This window comes from Xenopus laevis, chromosome 7L, assembly GCF_017654675.1.
Source record: "Xenopus laevis strain J_2021 chromosome 7L, Xenopus_laevis_v10.1, whole genome shotgun sequence".
Taxonomy (NCBI): Eukaryota; Metazoa; Chordata; class Amphibia; order Anura; family Pipidae; genus Xenopus; species Xenopus laevis.
The window spans coordinates 139,043,089-139,061,228 of NC_054383.1; the positions used below are offsets into that span (position 1 = coordinate 139,043,089).

The 18,140-nt window shown below is 43.4% G+C and overlaps 1 protein-coding gene across 2 annotated transcripts; it reads right to left on the reverse strand.

Annotated features, from left to right (window-relative positions):
- Positions 1-781: 781 nt before the first annotated feature.
- On the reverse strand, positions 782-16,649 carry LOC108705071 (SH2 domain-containing protein 5). Of its 2 annotated transcripts, none has more exons than XM_041569921.1 (10): positions 16,548-16,649; positions 9,244-9,323; positions 7,949-8,029; positions 7,702-7,776; positions 7,049-7,195; positions 6,653-6,892; positions 5,201-5,381; positions 3,425-3,509; positions 2,267-2,426; positions 782-1,670 (listed from the first exon to the last, which is right to left on the reverse strand). In XM_041569921.1, the coding sequence occupies exons 2-10, from the start codon at positions 9,301-9,303 to the stop codon at positions 1,470-1,472; spliced, it is 1,230 nt and encodes a 409-aa protein (XP_041425855.1). In that variant the 5' UTR covers positions 9,304-9,323; positions 16,548-16,649; the 3' UTR covers positions 782-1,469. The 2 variants fall into 2 exon arrangements, with proteins under 2 accessions (XP_041425855.1, XP_041425856.1); XM_041569922.1 differs by having other exon boundaries at positions 2,263-2,426.
- Positions 16,650-18,140: the final 1,491 nt, after the last annotated feature.

The following is an 18,140-nucleotide window of genomic DNA, read 5'->3' on the forward strand; positions in this document are numbered from 1 at the left end:
AACCGCCACCGACGCAGCGCGATGACGTCACCAGAACAAGGGACCGTCGCCAAAAACCAGCCACGATCAGCGCAGAAAGTGCCGGTCCCTTACTCATTGTTACTGGGTGTCTCTTACAATCCACCTGACTCCCTCCCCCCACCAGGGGCGCACAGTTTCCCCTCCTCCGCAGGTAACACTATCCCAGGCCACACACAGGCGCTACTTCCCCGCGGGACAGGGATTGTATCAGTCAGCCCGTTACTAAGAGCGCGCCCCATAGCAACAGCTACAGGAAGGAGGAGCCAGAGGCGGCAGGGGAGGAGCTTATACCCACACGTGTCTGTTCAGGAAACCTTAACCCACAGAATGTTCTTATTGTGATTCTATTACCCCTGTGTCCTCTCTCTCTCTCTCTCTCTGGCTCCAACACTGGGAATATTGGGAGGAGTCTGATCCCCCACCCCCACTTGTCTCCCCAATTTCAGGCCCAAGCGCTGCTGAACTGCACATCACTGCTGAGTATCACCTACATAATGATTTCACTAAAGTGTAAGCCTTTGGGCCCAGTTGTATTTAGTGCAACGTCAGCACAAGTTCATACAAAAGCCACAAACACACACAAGTCTGAAATGAGGAGGGAAATACATTTTTGGAATTGAGAAGAAATGAGACATTTGCTCAGTGTCCTATTGCCCCACCCTGGGGTGACATTATACCCCCCCTCACTGTATCTGCCCCACACATACCCCACCCCCCCCCCGGCAAACTGCCCTATGATCCAGGGGTCTCACCCCAATCTTATACTCTGCAGCCTGACACCTCCACTGGGTAATTAGGGTACAGTTTATGAATAATGGGGGGTACTGTGTATTAATATTGGGGGGGTACAGTGTATGAATACCAGGGGGGTGCAGTGTATGAATATTGGGGGGGTGCAGTGTATGAAGGTCACTGTATAGTGAGGAATTGAGAGGCTAAAGCAGAGGGCCAGGCTGATATTTGGGGCTGGAGGGGCCCTTTTGTATCTGCAGATAAAATGTGAGTTTAGGGGACACAAAGAGGAATAAGGGGAGTTGGTTGGATATATAGTAACAACTACTGGAATTACTGCTCTAATCTGTGAAAGACCCCGATATCAGCAGCATTACTGTGCCCCCCAGCACCATACAAACATCACCTTTTTACTGACAGGGAGTTTTGAGTGATGCCACAATGCGGGTGCTGCACTGACTGACATACAGGAAATATCTGCCCCGAGTACGGTCACCATGGTAACACCCACAGTGCCCAACCTAGAAGTTGTTTCTCCCCCATAAGTGATATCACAATGCCACTGCCTAAATGAACTGCAACACAGGGAGTATCTGCCCCGAGTGATGTCACAATAGTCACCCCTATACTGACTGAGCCACCCCACAAGGTGCTACACAATCAGTCACTTCTATAGAACATTAAGTCCCAACATGAGTTTGTGGGTTTTCCTCAGGTCACGGGGGGCTGTTCTGTTCACAGAATCCTTGTGGGGAACCCCGGGAGACATCTGAGGGGTGCTGGGGGCTGCAGCTGGGCTCCTGGAGTTCATAGCAAGGGTTAACCCGGCCGTGGGCTAGCGGATAGAAGAGGCTACTGTCGGCTCCTGACTGATGCTCCACCAGCGCTGCCAGACCCCCAAATTCCTCCGGGAGGTGCTGAGAGAAATAAAGGCAAAGTAACTTCAGTCTCACTGCCAATTCCCCTCCCCAACCCCCCCCCCCTGGAGCTCCTTTATTTGTATCCCCCCCCCCCCCCCGTCACTGTCCAAAATAATCAGTGAGATCAGTCACTGGGGGACATACTCACTCCTGGCAATGCCCCCCATTTAGTGAAGTGACCCCTATAGCCCCAGCTGGGCCCCATCCCCATTACTGAACCCCCCCATAATGAACACGGGGCTCCACACTATAAAAACTCTTTCTAAACCCAAACAAGTCCCCACAGGGGGAGCCAGTGCCACTTACATATGCCCCTGTATAACCCTATATCCCCCTATATACACCCATATGTCCCTATATACCGCCATGTGTCCCTATATGCCCCTATACTAACTGACTGCCAGTCCATCAACATCGGGTGCTGGGCCCCCAAACCATACGGACCCCATACCCACGGCTCTAGAGACCCCCCCCCCGTTTTAGTAAATGTGCCCTATGGTGATTATGGGGGGCTGTACAGATCCACTGGGCCCAACACAGACAATTGGGACCCACCCAAGAGGAGAACCCCCTTCATTCAGAGAATCACCTACATCCAAGCGGTAAGTGCCCTTCTGCCCCCGGCACACTCTGTAAGGAATGAGCCCACACTGAGTCTTTGTGAAGAGGGTCCAGCGGCCGATACTGTCGGGGTCTGCGCGGAGCAAATACGCCCCCAGTCTGTCTTGTTGCAGGAGTGACATGGCTGCCTCCCTGGAGAAAGAACAGACACATGAATGTAGGTAAGTGTGTATATAAGTGTGTGTAGGTAGGTAGGTGGGTATATGTGTGTGTAGGTAGGTAGGTGGGTATATGTGTGTGTAGGTAGGTAGGTGGGTATATAAGTGTGTGTGTGTAGGTAGGTGGGTATATAAGTGTGTGTAGGTAGGTAGGTGGGTATATGTGTGTGTAGGTAGGTAGGTGGGTATATAAGTGTGTGTAGGTAGGTATGTATATAAGTGTGTGTAGGTAGGTGTGTATATAAGTGTGTGTAGGTAGGTAGGTGGGTATATGTGTGTGTAGGTAGGTAGGTGGGTATATAAGTGTGTGTAGGTAGGTATGTATATAAGTGTGTGTAGGTAGGTAGGTGGGTATATAAGTGTGTGTAGGTAGGTATGTATATAAGTGTGTGTAGGTAGGTAGGTGGGTATATAAGTGTGTGTAGGTAGAAGTGTATAAGTGTGTGTAGGTGGGTATATAAGTGTGTGTAGGTATGTAGGTGGGTATATAAGTGTGTATAGGTATGTATGTATATAAGTGTGTGTAGGTAGGTGGGTATATACTGTAAGTGTGTGTAGGTAGGTGGGTATATAAGCGTGTGTAGGCAGGTGGGTATATAAGTGTGTGTAGGTAGGTAGGTGTGTATATAAGTGTGTAGGTAGGTAGGTGTGTATATAAGTGTGTAGGTAGGTAGGTGGATATATAAGTGTGTGTAGGTAGGTAGGTGGGTATATAAGTGTGTGTAGGTAGGTGTGTATATAAGTGTGTAGGTAGGTAGGTGGGTAGAGTATACAGGGTTCAGAGGACACAACATACTGACAATAAAGTAACAATATAAAGTGGGGGGAAAAGATGGTGCAATGCAGGAGGGAGTTCCCTGGCACACAGAGCTTACAATTAAAGGGCTGGTCTGGCTCTGGCGCATCAATATCAGCTCTCTGGGGAGTTGGGGTACAGTCAGTACAGAAGAGACAGATATGGGGGTTCCCTACCAGTTCATTCCCCAACAGAACCAGACGCCCTCCTGCAGCCTCTCAATCTTCTCAGAAAGTTCTGGCAAATTCCATCTCTGTGGGTCTGAAAAAAACAGAGACACAACATTACAGCTCCTGATATATACCCAGCTCCTGATATATACCCAGCTCCTAATATATATACCCAGCTCCTAATATATATACCCAGCTCCTAATATATACCCAGCTCCTAATATATATACCCAGCTCCTAATATATACCCAGCTCCTAATATATACCCAGCTCCTGATATATACCCAGCTCCTGATATATACCCAGCTCCTAATATATATACCCAGCTCCTAATATATATACCCAGCTCCTAATATATACCCAGCTCCTAATATATATACCCAGCTCCTAATATATACCCAGCTCCTGATATATACCCAGCTCCTAATATATATACCCAGCTCCTAATATATACCCAGCTCCTGATATATATACCCAGCTCCTAATATATACCCAGCTCCTGATATATACCCAGCTCCTGATATATACCCAGCTCCTGATATATACCCAGCTCCTAATATATACCCAGCTCCTAATATATATACCCAGCTCCTAATATATACCCAGCTCCTGATATATACCCAGCTCCTGATATATACCCAGCTCCTAATATATACCCAGCTCCTGATATATACCCAGCTCCTAATATATATACCCAGCTCCTAATATATACCCAGCTCCTAATATATATACCCAGCTCCTAATATATATACCCAGCTCCCGATATGTACCCAGCTCCTGCTACCGATATATACCCAGCTCCCGATATATATTCAGCTCCCGATATATATTCAGCTCCCGATATATACCCAGCTCCCTATATATATCCAGCTCCCGATATATACCCAGCTCCTGCTCCCGATATATATTCAGCTCCTGATATGTACCCAGCTCCTGATATATACCCAGCTCCTGATATATACCCAGCTCCTGATATATACCCAGGTCCCGATACATACCCAGCTCCCGATATATACCCAGCTCCTGATATGTCGCCAGCTCCCGATATATACCCAGCTCCCAATATATACCCAGCTCCCGATATGTACCCAGCTCCTGCTCCCGATATATACCCAGCTCCTGATATGTAGCCAGCTCCTGATATATACCCAGCTCCCGATATGTAGCCAGCTCCCGATATATACGCAGCTCCTAATATATACCCAGCTCCCGATATGTACCCAGCTCCTCCTCCCGATATATACCCAGCTCCTGATATGTAGCCAGCTCCTGATATATACCCAGCTCCTAATATATACCCAGCTCCTGATATATACCCAGCTCCTAATATATACCCAGCTCCTGATATATACCCAGCTCCTAATATATATACCCAGCTCCTAATATATACCCAGCTCCTAATATATATACCCAGCTCCCAATATATACCCAGCTCCTAATATATACCCCGCTCCCAATATATACCCAGCTCCTAATATATACCCAGTTCCCGATACAGTATGTACCCAGCTCCAGCTCCCGATATATATTCAGCACCCGATATATATTCAGCTCCCGATATATATTCAGCTCCCGATATATACCCAGCTCACGATATACTCAGCTTCTGATATGTACGCAGCTCAAGATATGTACCCAGCTTCCAAAATATTCATAGCTCTCGAAATGTACCCAGCTCCTAATATATATTCCCAGCTCCTGGACTGCTCTCTTTCCCATGGTCAGGAAGGAATCTCCCCAGGTAAGTCCATTCCCACCACCTGCTGATACATTTGCCCTCACCTTGTTGCTCTCTGCAGGTCTCTAACACAGATGTCAGCAGCATGTGAGATCCAGGGCTGCGATACGCTCCAGAGCGCAGGACTTTGCTGCGAATGGCTTTCTTCCGTACCAAGGTAGGAGAACAACTGGAATTTCCCAGGGAGGCACTTCTGGTCACTTCTGATCTGGGGGGCAAATCTGTCTGTGGCAGAGAAATACCCCAAAATGTTAACTGTAGGTTACTGCAAGTGCATCACTTACCTAGGGGAGGTTTCTGTCTGACCATGGGAAAGAGAACAGCCCAGGAGCAGGAAGTCCAGAGAATCAGAGCTCTGTACCTGGGTAAGTACTGGGGGAGATTGGATTCACTTACCCAGGGGGAGGTTCCTGTCTGACCATGGGAAAGAGAACAGCCCAGGAGCAGGAAGTACAGAGAATCAGAGCTCTGTACCTGGGTAAGTACTGGGGAAGATTGGATTCACTTACCCAGGGGGAGGTTCCTGTCTGACCATGGGAAAGAGAACAGCCCAGGAGCAGGAAGTACAGAGAATCAGAGCTCTGTACCTGGGTAAGTACTGGGGGAGATTGGATTCACTTACCCAGGGGGAGGTTCCTGACTGACCATGGGAAAGAGAACAGCCCAGGAGCAGGAAGTACAGAGAATCAGAGCTCTGTACCTGGGTAAGTACTGGGGGAGATTGGATTCACTTACCCAGGGGGAGGTTCCTGTCTGACCATGGGAAAGAGAACAGCCCAGGAGCAGGAAGTACAGAGAATCAGAGCTCTGTACCTGGGTAAGTACTGGGGGAGATTGGATTCACTTACCCAGGGGGAGGTTCCTGTCTGACCATGGGAAAGAGAACAGCCCAGGAGCAGGAAGTACAGAGAATCAGAGCTCTGTACCTGGGTAAGTACTGGGGGAGATTGGATTCACTTACCCAGGGGGAGGTTCCTGTCTGACCATGGGAAAGAGAACAGCCCAGGAGCAGGAAGTACAGAGAATCAGAGCTCTGTACCTGGGTAAGTACTGGGGGAGATTGGATTCACTTACCCAGGGGGAGGTTCCTGTCTGACCATGGGAAAGAGAACAGCCCAGGAGCAGGAAGTGCAGAGAATCAGAGCTCTGTACCTGGTAAGTACTGGGGGAGATTGGATTCACTTACCCAGGGGGAGGTTCCTGTCTGACCATGGGAAAGAGAACAGCCCAGGAGCAGGAAGTACAGAGAATCAGAGCTCTGTACCTGGGTAAGTACTGGGGGAGATTGGATTCACTTACCCAGGGGGAGGTTCCTGTCTGACCATGGGAAAGAGAACAGCCCAGGAGCAGGAAGTACAGAGAATCAGAGCTCTGTACCTGGGTAAGTACTGGGGGAGATCTAATTTACTGCATAATGACAGATAATGCCCAATGCTGTGGGATGGTCTTTACTTGCCATTCTGGGTATGGGAGAGATAATATATTTTAATACTCACATATACAGGGGACACTGCCTCCTCCTCTTGGGACAGGGGGACCCGCCTAAATGATATCAGCGCATTGACATTTGGGGAGACCTCTCCAGGGTCCAATGGCTCCCGTACCACCGCAGCTCCAGAACTTTTCCTTTGCTCCTTCTCAGGATTCACTAAGATCTTGGGATCCCGGAGCTCCGGGTGCTGAGCCAAATACTGGAGCTGGAAGGAGCGGCACAACAGGAGGTTCAGCACCTGCGCCTGAGGAACCGGGGCGAGAATTAAGTTACAGAGCTGATGAGTCAGTTGCACATTTGGGGGGCTCATCACACAGGAATAGGGGCACACACTTCACTCGCCCCCCTCACATGAGCAGACAGGGAGTAGCCCAATGCTGAGACTTATTCAGCTTCATACCTCACTTGCCTGGCTACCCACAAACAGATGGCAGAATAGTTGGGCCTGTGGGCAATGTGGGTTATGGGACACGAAAGCAAACTGGGAGTCCTCGGGCCGGCAAGTGCTGTACTGTATCCTCCTCAGAGCATGAGCCATAAGCAGCGTCTGGAATAGGGAGGAAGAGACTAAACAACTTACCCCTACCTACCTACCTACTTACTTACCTACCCCCAGGGTCAGACTGGGCTGGCGGGAATCCGGGAATAAACCTGTTTGGCCCCAGCCCTCATGGAACCCCTCAGTAACTTCTAATATCCTTATCATTTACAGTAGGGGGTACATTATCCCTTATAATACATGAGTGATACTCAGAGTTCCCTGTATAACTCAGCCTGCAGCCTTGTGCCTTTATATGGTCACAGAACAACCCCTCAGTGACTTCTAATATCCTTATCATTTACAGTAGGGGGTACATTATCCCTTATAATACATGAGTGATACTCAGAGTTCCCTGTATAACTCAGCCTGCAGCCTTGTGCCTTTATATGGTCACAGAACAACCCCTCAGTGACTTCTAATATCCTTATCATTTACAGTAGGGGGTACATTATCCCTTATAATACATGAGTGATACTCAGAGTTATTATTAACATGTATTTTTGGATAATTACCTCTCCCTCTGCATCGTACATCTTCACCCCCAGGAGGCAGAATCTCAGGATAACGGGTCTCCTTCTGGGACAGTCCTGTGAGACACAGAAATAGAATGGGACCCCCATGTCTGTAGAAAGACCCCACATCTGATCCCATGTCTCGAGTACAAAGGGAAATTCGTGCCGAGTCAGTACATTGGGTCCATCAGAACTAAGAGTGGCTGCAGCTCTGGAGGGGCCCTTGGAAGGAGCAATTTGGACTCACCTTCAGGAAACTCATTTGCTCTTCAATGATCCAAAGTCTCCGGCGCCAGTTGGACTCCCTGACGGCAAATGACCCGACATACTAACGGGGGGAACAATATTAACAATATTAAGTGGAGGAAATGGTGAGTTGAGCAGCGAATATTTACCCTCCCCAAATAATTATCCCCATAGCGCCCCCCTAGTGGCCAACACTGAGGCTCGGGCCAATCAGCACAGGAGCTGCCATACAGATTGTGCCCGTGACATTTCATTGGGGAACATTTGCCCAGGGAAGAAGCCAGACAATATCCCCTGTGTCACTGGCCCAAATCAACTGAATTTCAGGGCAATAAATCAGTCTGTCCCCTCCCTGTGTGACACTCATTATATTGTATATTATATTGTTCCCTCCTCCTGCCCCTCTGTGCTGGGTAATAACAACTCGCCCATAGGGAGGAGTCGCTGTTTGTGAGTCTAAATATAAATCAGTGACAACTCCGTGTTCCCTCTGGGCCAATATTTCATGTGCACCTGAGACTCACTCTCCCTGTTTGAGAGGAACCAGAAATCCCTCTTGTACCTTTCCCCCAACTGCCCTTATATTCCTCATACATACCCCCCCCCCAGTACTTACCCAGGTACAGAGCTCTGATTCTCTGTACTTCCTGCTCCTGGGCTGTTCTCTTTCCCATGGTCAGACAGGAACCTCCCCCTGGGTAAGTGAATCCAATCTCCCCCAGTACTTACCCAGGTACAGAGCTCTGATTCTCTGTACTTCCTGCTCCTGGGCTGTTCTCTTTCCCATGGTCAGACAGGAACCTCCCCCTGGGTAAGTGAATCCAATCTCCCCCAGTACTTACCCAGGTACAGAGCTCTGATTCTCTGTACTTCCTGCTCCTGGGCTGCTCTCTTTCCCATGGTCAGACAGGAACCTCTCCCTTGGTAAGTGAATCCAATCTCCCCCAGTACTTACCCAGGTACAGAGCTCTGATTCTCTGTACTTCCTGCTCCTGGGCTGTTCTCTTTCCCATGGTCAGACAGGAACCTCCCCCTGGGTAAATGAATCCAATCTCCCCCAGTACTTACCCAGGTACAGAGCTCTGATTCTCTGTACTTCCTGCTCCTGGGCTGTTCTCTTTCCCATGGTCAGACAGGAACCTCCCCCTGGGTAAGTGAATCCAATCTCCCCCAGTACTTACCCAGGTACAGAGCTCTGATTCTCTGTACTTCCTGCTCTTGGGCTGTTCTCTTTCCCATGGTCAGATAGGAACCTCCCCCTGGGTAAGTGAAGCCTGGGCATCAGATATAACTTACCTCAGTAAATTTGGTTATGAGTCGCTCTTCTGGGCAGGAACTCTTCATCTCCTTTTTCATAATAAAACAGAGAATTTGCCCTAAAAATGTGAAATATCTATTTAAAGGGCCAGTAAGATCAAAAAGTGAGAGTATTTTCATTTACATTTTCTGATGCAGAATTGATAGACAAACTGTTTCTGGGCAACACAAGTTTATTTCACATGAGAGACAGACAGACATGATACAGTCTCATAGAGACACAAATGGCATTGGGCCCCTGTTTATATAGAGGCAAGTTGGGCCAGAGTTAGGGCAGCAGCTTTAAGTGGGCGGGGCCCTGTGGTGATTAAAGGGTAATATAAAGTTGTGAATGAAATAAAAGTGCTGACATATATTTTCTGTAAATTCCAGTGCCAGAGCTGGGGGGGGGGCATGAGAATGAGAATATTGTATTGAGCAGAGTGTATATGTGTAAGAAGGAAACCCATTGTATTGAGTAGAGTGTATATGTGTAAGAAGTAAAGCCATTGTATTGTGCAGAGTTTATATGTGTAAGAAGTAAAGCCATTGTATTGAGTAGAGTGAATATGTGTAAGAAGTAAACCCATTGTATTGTGCAGAGTGTATATGTGTAAGAAGTAAAGCCATTGTATTGAGTAGAGTGTATATGTGTAAGAAGTAAAGCCATTGTATTGAGTAGAGTGAATATGTGTAAGAAGTAAAGCCATTGTATTGAGTAGAGTGTATATGTGTAAGAAGTAAACCCATTGTATTGAGTAGAGTGAATATGTGTAAGAAGTAAAGCCATTGTATTGAGTAGAGTGAATATGAGTAAGAAGTAAAGCCATTGTATTGAGTAGAGTGAATATGTGTAAGAAGTAAAGCCATTGTATTGAGTAGAGTGTATATGTGTAAGAAGTAAACCCATTGTATTGTGCAGAGTTTATATGTGTAAGAAGTAAACCCATTGTATTGTGCAGAGTGAATATGTGTAAGAAGTAAACCCATTGTATTGTGCAGAGTTTATATGTGTAAGAAGTAAACCCATTGTATTGTGCAGAGTGAATATGTGTAAGAAGTAAAGCCATTGTATTGAGTAGAGTGAATATGTGTAAGAAGTAAACCCATTGTATTGTGCAGAGCGTATATGTGTAAGAAGTAAAGCAATTGTATTGTGCAGAGTTTATATGTGTAAGAAGTAAAGCCATTGTATTGAGTAGAGTGAATATGTGTAAGAAGTAAAGCCATTGTATTGAGTAGAGTGAATATGAGTAAGAAGTAAAGCCATTGTATTGAGTAGAGTGAATATGTGTAAGAAGTAAAGCCATTGTATTGAGTAGAGTGAATATGAGTAAGAAGTAAAGCCATTGTATTGAGTAGAGTGAATATGTGTAAGAAGTAAACCCATTGTATTGAGTAGAGTGAATATGTGTAAGAAGTAAAGCCATTGTATTGAGTAGAGTGAATATGAGTAAGAAGTAAAGCCATTGTATTGAGTAGAGTGAATATGTGTAAGAAGTAAAGCCATTGTATTGAGCAGAGTGTATATGTGTAAGAAGTAAACCCATTGTATTGAGTAGAGTGAATATGTGTAAGAAGTAAAGCCATTGTATTGAGTAGAGTGAATATGAGTAAGAAGTAAAGCCATTGTATTGAGTAGAGTGAATATGTGTAAGAAGTAAAGCCATTGTATTGAGTAGAGTGTATATGTGTAAGAAGTAAACCCATTGTATTGTGCAGAGTTTATATGTGTAAGAAGTAAACCCATTGTATTGTGCAGAGTGAATATGTGTAAGAAGTAAACCCATTGTATTGTGCAGAGTTTATATGTGTAAGAAGTAAACCCATTGTATTGTGCAGAGTGAATATGTGTAAGAAGTAAAGCCATTGTATTGAGTAGAGTGAATATGTGTAAGAAGTAAACCCATTGTATTGTGCAGAGCGTATATGTGTAAGAAGTAAAGCAATTGTATTGTGCAGAGTTTATATGTGTAAGAAGTAAAGCCATTGTATTGAGTAGAGTGAATATGTGTAAGAAGTAAAGCCATTGTATTGAGTAGAGTGAATATGTGTAAGAAGTAAAGCCATTGTATTGAGTAGAGTGAATATGTGTAAGAAGAAAAGCCATTGTATTGAGTAGAGTTTATATGTGTAAGAAGTAAAGCCATTGTATTGTGCAGAGTGTATATGTGTAAGAAGTAAAGCCATTGTATTGAGTAGAGTGAATATGTGTAAGAAGTAAAGCCATTGTATTGAGTAGAGTGAATATGTGTAAGAAGTAAAGCCATTGTATTGAGTAGAGTGTATATGTGTAAGAAGTAAACCCAATGTATTGAGCAGAGTATATATGTGTAAGAAGTAAACCCATTGTATTGTGCAGAGTGTATATGTGTAAGAAGTAAAGCCATTGTATTGTGCAGAGTTTATATGTGTAAGAAGTAAAGCCATTGTATTGAGCAGAGTGTATATGTGTAAGAAGTAAAGCCATTGTATTGTGCAGAGTTTATATGTGTAAGAAGTAAAGCCATTGTATTGAGTAGAATGTATATGTGTAAGAAGTAAAGCCATTGTATTGAGCAGAGTGTATATGTGTAAGAAGTAAACCCATTGTATTGAGCAGAGTGTATATGTGTAAGAAGTAAAGCCATTGTATTGTGCAGAGTTTATATGTGTAAGAAGTAAAGCCATTGTATTGAGTAGAGTGAATATGTGTAAGAAGTAAAGCCATTGTATTGTGCAGAGTTTATATGTGTAAGAAGTAAAGCCATTGTATTGAGTAGAGTGAATATGTGTAAGAAGTAAAGCCATTGTATTGTGCAGAGTGTATATGTGTAAGAAGTAAAGCCATTGTATTGAGTAGAGTGAATATGTGTAAGAAGTAAAGCCATTGTATTGAGTAGAGTGTATATGTGTAAGAAGTAAACCCATTGTATTGAGCAGAGTATATATGTGTAAGAAGTAAACCCATTGTATTGTGCAGAGTGTATATGTGTAAGAAGTAAAGCCATTGTATTGTGCAGAGTTTATATGTGTAAGAAGTAAAGCCATTGTATTGAGCAGAGTGTATATGTGTAAGAAGTAAAGCCATTGTATTGAGCAGAGTGTATATGTGTAAGAAGTAAAGCCATTGTATTGAGTAGAGTGAATATGTGTAAGAAGTAAAGCCATTGTATTGTGCAGAGTTTATATGTGTAAGAAGTAAAGCCATTGTATTGAGTAGAGTGTATATGTGTAAGAAGTAAAGCCATTGTATTGAGCAGAGTGTATATGTGTAAGAAGTAAAGCCATTGTATTGAGTAGAGTGAATATGTGTAAGAAGTAAAGCCATTGTATTGAGTAGAGTGAATATGTGTAAGAAGTAAAGCCATTGTATTGAGTAGAGTGAATATGTGTAAGAAGTAAAGCCATTGTATTGAGTAGAGTGTATATGTGTAAGAAGTAAACCCATTGTATTGAGCAGAGTATATATGTGTAAGAAGTAAACCCATTGTATTGTGCAGAGTGTATATGTGTAAGAAGTAAAGCCATTGTATGTGGCAGAGTTTATATGTGTAAGAAGTAAGCCATTGTATTGAGCAGAGTGTATATGTGTAAGAAGTAAAGCAATTGTATTGTGCAGAGTTTATATGTGTAAGAAGTAAAGCCATTGTATTGTGCAGAGTGTATATGTGTAAGAAGTAAAGCCATTGTATTGTGCAGAGTTTATATGTGTAAGAAGTAAAGCCATTGTATTGTGCAGAGTTTATATGTGTAAGAAGTAAAGCCATTGTATTGTGCAGAGTGTATATGTGTAAGAGTAAAGCCATTGTATTGTGCAGAGTTTATATGTGTAAGAAGTAAGCATTGTATTGAGCAGAGTGTATATGTGTAAGAAGTAAAGCCATTGTATTGAGTAGAGTGAATATGTGTAAGAAGTAAAGCCATTGTATTGTGCAGAGTTTATATGTGTAAGAAGTAAAGCCATTGTATTGAGCAGAGTGAATATGTGTAAGAAGTAAAGCCATTGTATTGAGTAGAGTGAATATGTGTAAGAAGTAAAGCCATTGTATTGAGTAGAGTGAATATGTGTAAGAAGTAAAGCCATTGTATTGAGTAGAGTGAATATGGTAAGAAGTAAAGCCATTGTATTGAGTTAGAGTGAATATGCGTAAGAAGTAAAGCCATTGTAATTGATTAGAGTGAATATGTGTAAGAAGTAAAGCCATTGTATTGAGTAGAGTGAATATGCTTGTAAGAAGTTAAAGCCATTGTATTGTGCAGAGTATATATGTGTAAGAAGTAAAGCCATTGTATTGTGCAAGTTATAATGTGGTAAGAAGTAAGCCATTGTATTGAGTAGAGTGAATATGTGTAAGAAGTAAAGCCATTGTATTGTGCAGAGTGTATATGTGTAAGAAGTAAAGCATTGTATTGAGTAGAGTGAATATGTGTAAGAAGTAAAGCCATTGTATTGAGTAGAGTGTATATGTGTAAGAAGTAAAGCCATTGTATTGTGCAGAGTTTATATGTGTAAGAAGTAAAGCCATTGTATTGAGCAGAGTTTATATGTGTAAGAAGTAAAGCCATTGTATTGAGTAGAGGGAATATGTGTAAGAAGTAAAGCCATTGTATTGAGTAGAGGGAATATGTGTAAGAAGTAAACCATTGTATTGAGCAGAGTATATATGTGTAAGAAGTAAAGCCATTGTATTGGAGTAGAGGGAATATGTGTAAGAAGTAAAGCCATTGTATTGTGCAGAGTGTATATGTGTAAGAAGTAAAGCCATTGTATTGAGTAGAGGGAATATGTTAAAGTAAACCCATTGTATTGAGTAGAGTTTATATGTGTAAGAAGTAAAGCCATTGTATTGAGTAGAGTTTATATGTGTAAGAAGTAAAGCCATTGTATTGTGCAGAGTGTATATGTGTAAGAAGTAAAGCCATTGTATTGAGTAGAGTGAATATGTGTAAGAAGTAAAGCCATTGTATTGTGCAGAGTGTATATGTGTAAGAAGTAAAGCCATTGTATTGTGCAGAGTGTATATGTGTAAGAAGTAAAGCCATTGTATTGTGCAGAGTTTATATGTGTAAGAAGTAAAGCCATTGTATTGTGCAGAGTTTATATGTGTAAGAAGTAAAGCCATTGTATTGAGTAGAGTGAATATGTGTAAGAAGTAAAGCCATTGTATTGTGCAGAGTGTATATGTGTAAGAAGTAAAGCCATTGTATTGAGTAGAGTGAATATGTGTAAGAAGTAAAGCCATTGTATTGAGTAGAGTGTATATGTGTAAGAAGTAAAGCCATTGTATTGTGCAGAGTTTATATGTGTAAGAAGTAAAGCCATTGTATTGAGCAGAGTTTATATGTGTAAGAAGTAAAGCCATTGTATTGAGTAGAGGGAATATGTGTAAGAAGTAAAGCCATTGTATTGAGTAGAGGGAATATGTGTAAGAAGTAAACCATTGTATTGAGCAGAGTATATATGTGTAAGAAGTAAAGCCATTGTATTGAGTAGAGGGAATATGTGTAAGAAGTAAAGCCATTGTATTGTGCAGAGTGTATATGTGTAAGAAGTAAAGCCATTGTATTGAGTAGAGGGAATATGTGTAAGAAGTAAACCCATTGTATTGAGTAGAGTTTATATGTGTAAGAAGTAAAGCCATTGTATTGAGTAGAGTTTATATGTGTAAGAAGTAAAGCCATTGTATTGTGCAGAGTGTATATGTGTAAGAAGTAAAGCCATTGTATTGAGTAGAGTGAATATGTGTAAGAAGTAAAGCCATTGTATTGTGCAGAGTGTATATGTGTAAGAAGTAAAGCCATTGTATTGTGCAGAGTGTATATGTGTAAGAAGTAAAGCCATTGTATTGTGCAGAGTTTATATGTGTAAGAAGTAAAGCCATTGTATTGTGCAGAGTTTATATGTGTAAGAAGTAAAGCCATTGTATTGAGTAGAGTGAATATGTGTAAGAAGTAAAGCCATTGTATTGTGCAGAGTGTATATGTGTAAGAAGTAAAGCCATTGTATTGAGTAGAGTGAATATGTGTAAGAAGTAAAGCCATTGTATTGAGTAGAGTGTATATGTGTAAGAAGTAAAGCCATTGTATTGTGCAGAGTTTATATGTGTAAGAAGTAAAGCCATTGTATTGAGCAGAGTTTATATGTGTAAGAAGTAAAGCCATTGTATTGAGTAGAGGGAATATGTGTAAGAAGTAAAGCCATTGTATTGAGTAGAGGGAATATGTGTAAGAAGTAAACCATTGTATTGAGCAGAGTATATATGTGTAAGAAGTAAAGCCATTGTATTGAGTAGAGGGAATATGTGTAAGAAGTAAAGCCATTGTATTGTGCAGAGTGTATATGTGTAAGAAGTAAAGCCATTGTATTGAGTAGAGGGAATATGTGTAAGAAGTAAACCCATTGTATTGAGTAGAGTTTATATGTGTAAGAAGTAAAGCCATTGTATTGAGTAGAGTTTATATGTGTAAGAAGTAAAGCCATTGTATTGTGCAGAGTGTATATGTGTAAGAAGTAAAGCCATTGTATTGAGTAGAGTGAATATGTGTAAGAAGTAAAGCCATTGTATTGAGTAGAGTGTATATGTGTAAGAAGTAAAGCCATTGTATTGTGCAGAGTGTATATGTGTAAGAAGTAAAGCCATTGTATTGTGCAGAGTGTATATGTGTAAGAAGTAAAGCCATTGTATTGAGTAGAGTGAATATGAGTAAGAAGTAAAGCCATTGTATTGTGCAGAGTGTATATGTGTAAGAAGTAAAGCCATTGTATTGAGTAGAGTGAATATGAGTAAGAAGTAAAGCCATTGTATTGTGCAGAGTGTATATGTGTAAGAAGTAAAGCCATTGTATTGTGCAGAGTGTATATGTGTAAGAAGTAAAGCCATTGTATTGAGTAGAGGGAATATGTGTAAGAAGTAAAGCCATTGTATTGAGTAGAGTGAATATGTGTAAGAAGTAAAGCCATTGTATTGAGTAGAGTTTATATGTGTAAGAAGTAAAGCCATTGTATTGAGTAGAGGGAATATACTGTGTAGGTGCAGGTAGAGTTGTAGGGTGTGAGTGAGTCACAGGTAAGTAAATAAGTAGAATGACAATAAAGGGGACCCCTTGTTATAAAGAATAAAGTCTCGAGAGCAGCAGAAACTGTAATTAGAATATTCAGTTAGAAATAGGGAAGTGAAATGAAAGTTTTTGCCCCCGGGGGTTATTACACAGGAGACGGGGAGGGGGGTCGCTGACCCCAAACTGCCCCAAAGCTGCACATGACCGAGACCCGGGGCCGAATATACCGAAGTCGCTGCTCCCCTGTCCCCCAAAATCTGTACCTTGTGCCGCCACTACCGGAACCTGCGGGATCTGCGGTCTCCTGCCCCGCCCACGGGACCCGCCCCTCCTGTCTCCTCCTCCTGCCCCGCCCACTGACTCACCTGAGCTGCCCCGCCCCTCTTACCTGCCTCTACAAAGCGTTTTAATTCATCTCCCCCCAGGCAGAAAAGAAGCAGCAAATGAGAAATAGAATTGATTTAATGTTTCTTTTGATTAATCTTCAGCCTTTTATGCACTGCGGGTTGTGACTTGTGACTTAATGTAGGAAAGTCTAAATATTCCTTATATGAGGGAGGGGATTAGGGAGGGGTTTGTCAGGGGTGTGGCCCTCCTGCTCCACATTCATCTCAGGGGCCCAAGGGGGAGAGAACAAGTTCAGACAAATCTCTGGGCCCCACATTCCTCCCTCACATCAGACTCTTCCATTACTTGGGGGGGGGATTGTTGTGTTTGGGGGTCACACAGGACATGCGGCTCCACCCACTTCTGTACCGAAATAGTCTCACCCCAAATATGTCTCTGTCCTACTTGTGAGCTCAGCCCCCACCCACGACATCAAGGGCCCTCCAGCCACAGCCCCTAAACCCTGGGACCCCCATATGTCAGAGATTAATATTACCCAGAAGTCGCTGTTCTTTGCCACATTGACTGCCCCCCACTTTTACATCCCCCCAATGAGGGGCCCTGGGGATGAAGTTGCTGAACGTCATATTTTAAATTTTTCCCAGAATTCCTGTTGTTTCAGTGGCCCCTGAGAGAAGGTACAAGTGGCCTTTAGTGTAAGTCTATGTGCAACCAGTGTGGCAACTTCACGGTTAATTGTATGAGGGGGGGGAGTGTTGATTGTGGGGGTCCTGTGTGAGAGCGAAGCAGTGGGACAGACACACAATATTGTTTAGGTCTCAGACTACTGGGGGGGGGGGTTTGAGGAATCTATTAACCCCTGCCTCCCTGGATTCTCCTGCTGACCTGGGGCAATACATGTGGCCTCACCTCGGACTCCTGAATTAACTCTTTCCTCTTTCCAGGTAACACATTACTGGCAGTGGCTGAAACAGCAGCAGAACCGGGGGGAGGCAGCAAAGAGTTAATGCAAAGGGCCCACTAAGATCACTGGGGGGAAAGCCGTGGCCCCTGTCAGGCTGATGTTATTTGCACTGCACCCCGTCGGCCTGTCTGATTGGCTGGAATTATTCGGTACGACCACAACCCCCACCCCCCCTTTCCCGAGTGGCATTTGCCACAGGGCCACAAACTCACAAGGAATTTCACTGACGTTTCCACTAAACTGGTGTTTTACAGCTTTGCAGTTGGGCGAGGCTCCACCTTGTGGATGAGGGAGAAATAATAACAGAAAGGTGGAGTTTTGCACCACTACTTACCCCCCAACCTGTAACCAACCCCCCCCCACGGCGCTGCCCCTGTAACCCGAGGACTCCCAGTCCCACTGTCACTATATGGGCCACTTGTGTAGTCGGATGTAGAACCAGCAGTGCAGATGATCTGCCCCCATAGCAATGAGTAATAGTGAATAATCCCGCCCTCAATAACCCCCAAGTGTCACTACTGTGAGTATCAATGGGATAAAGCAG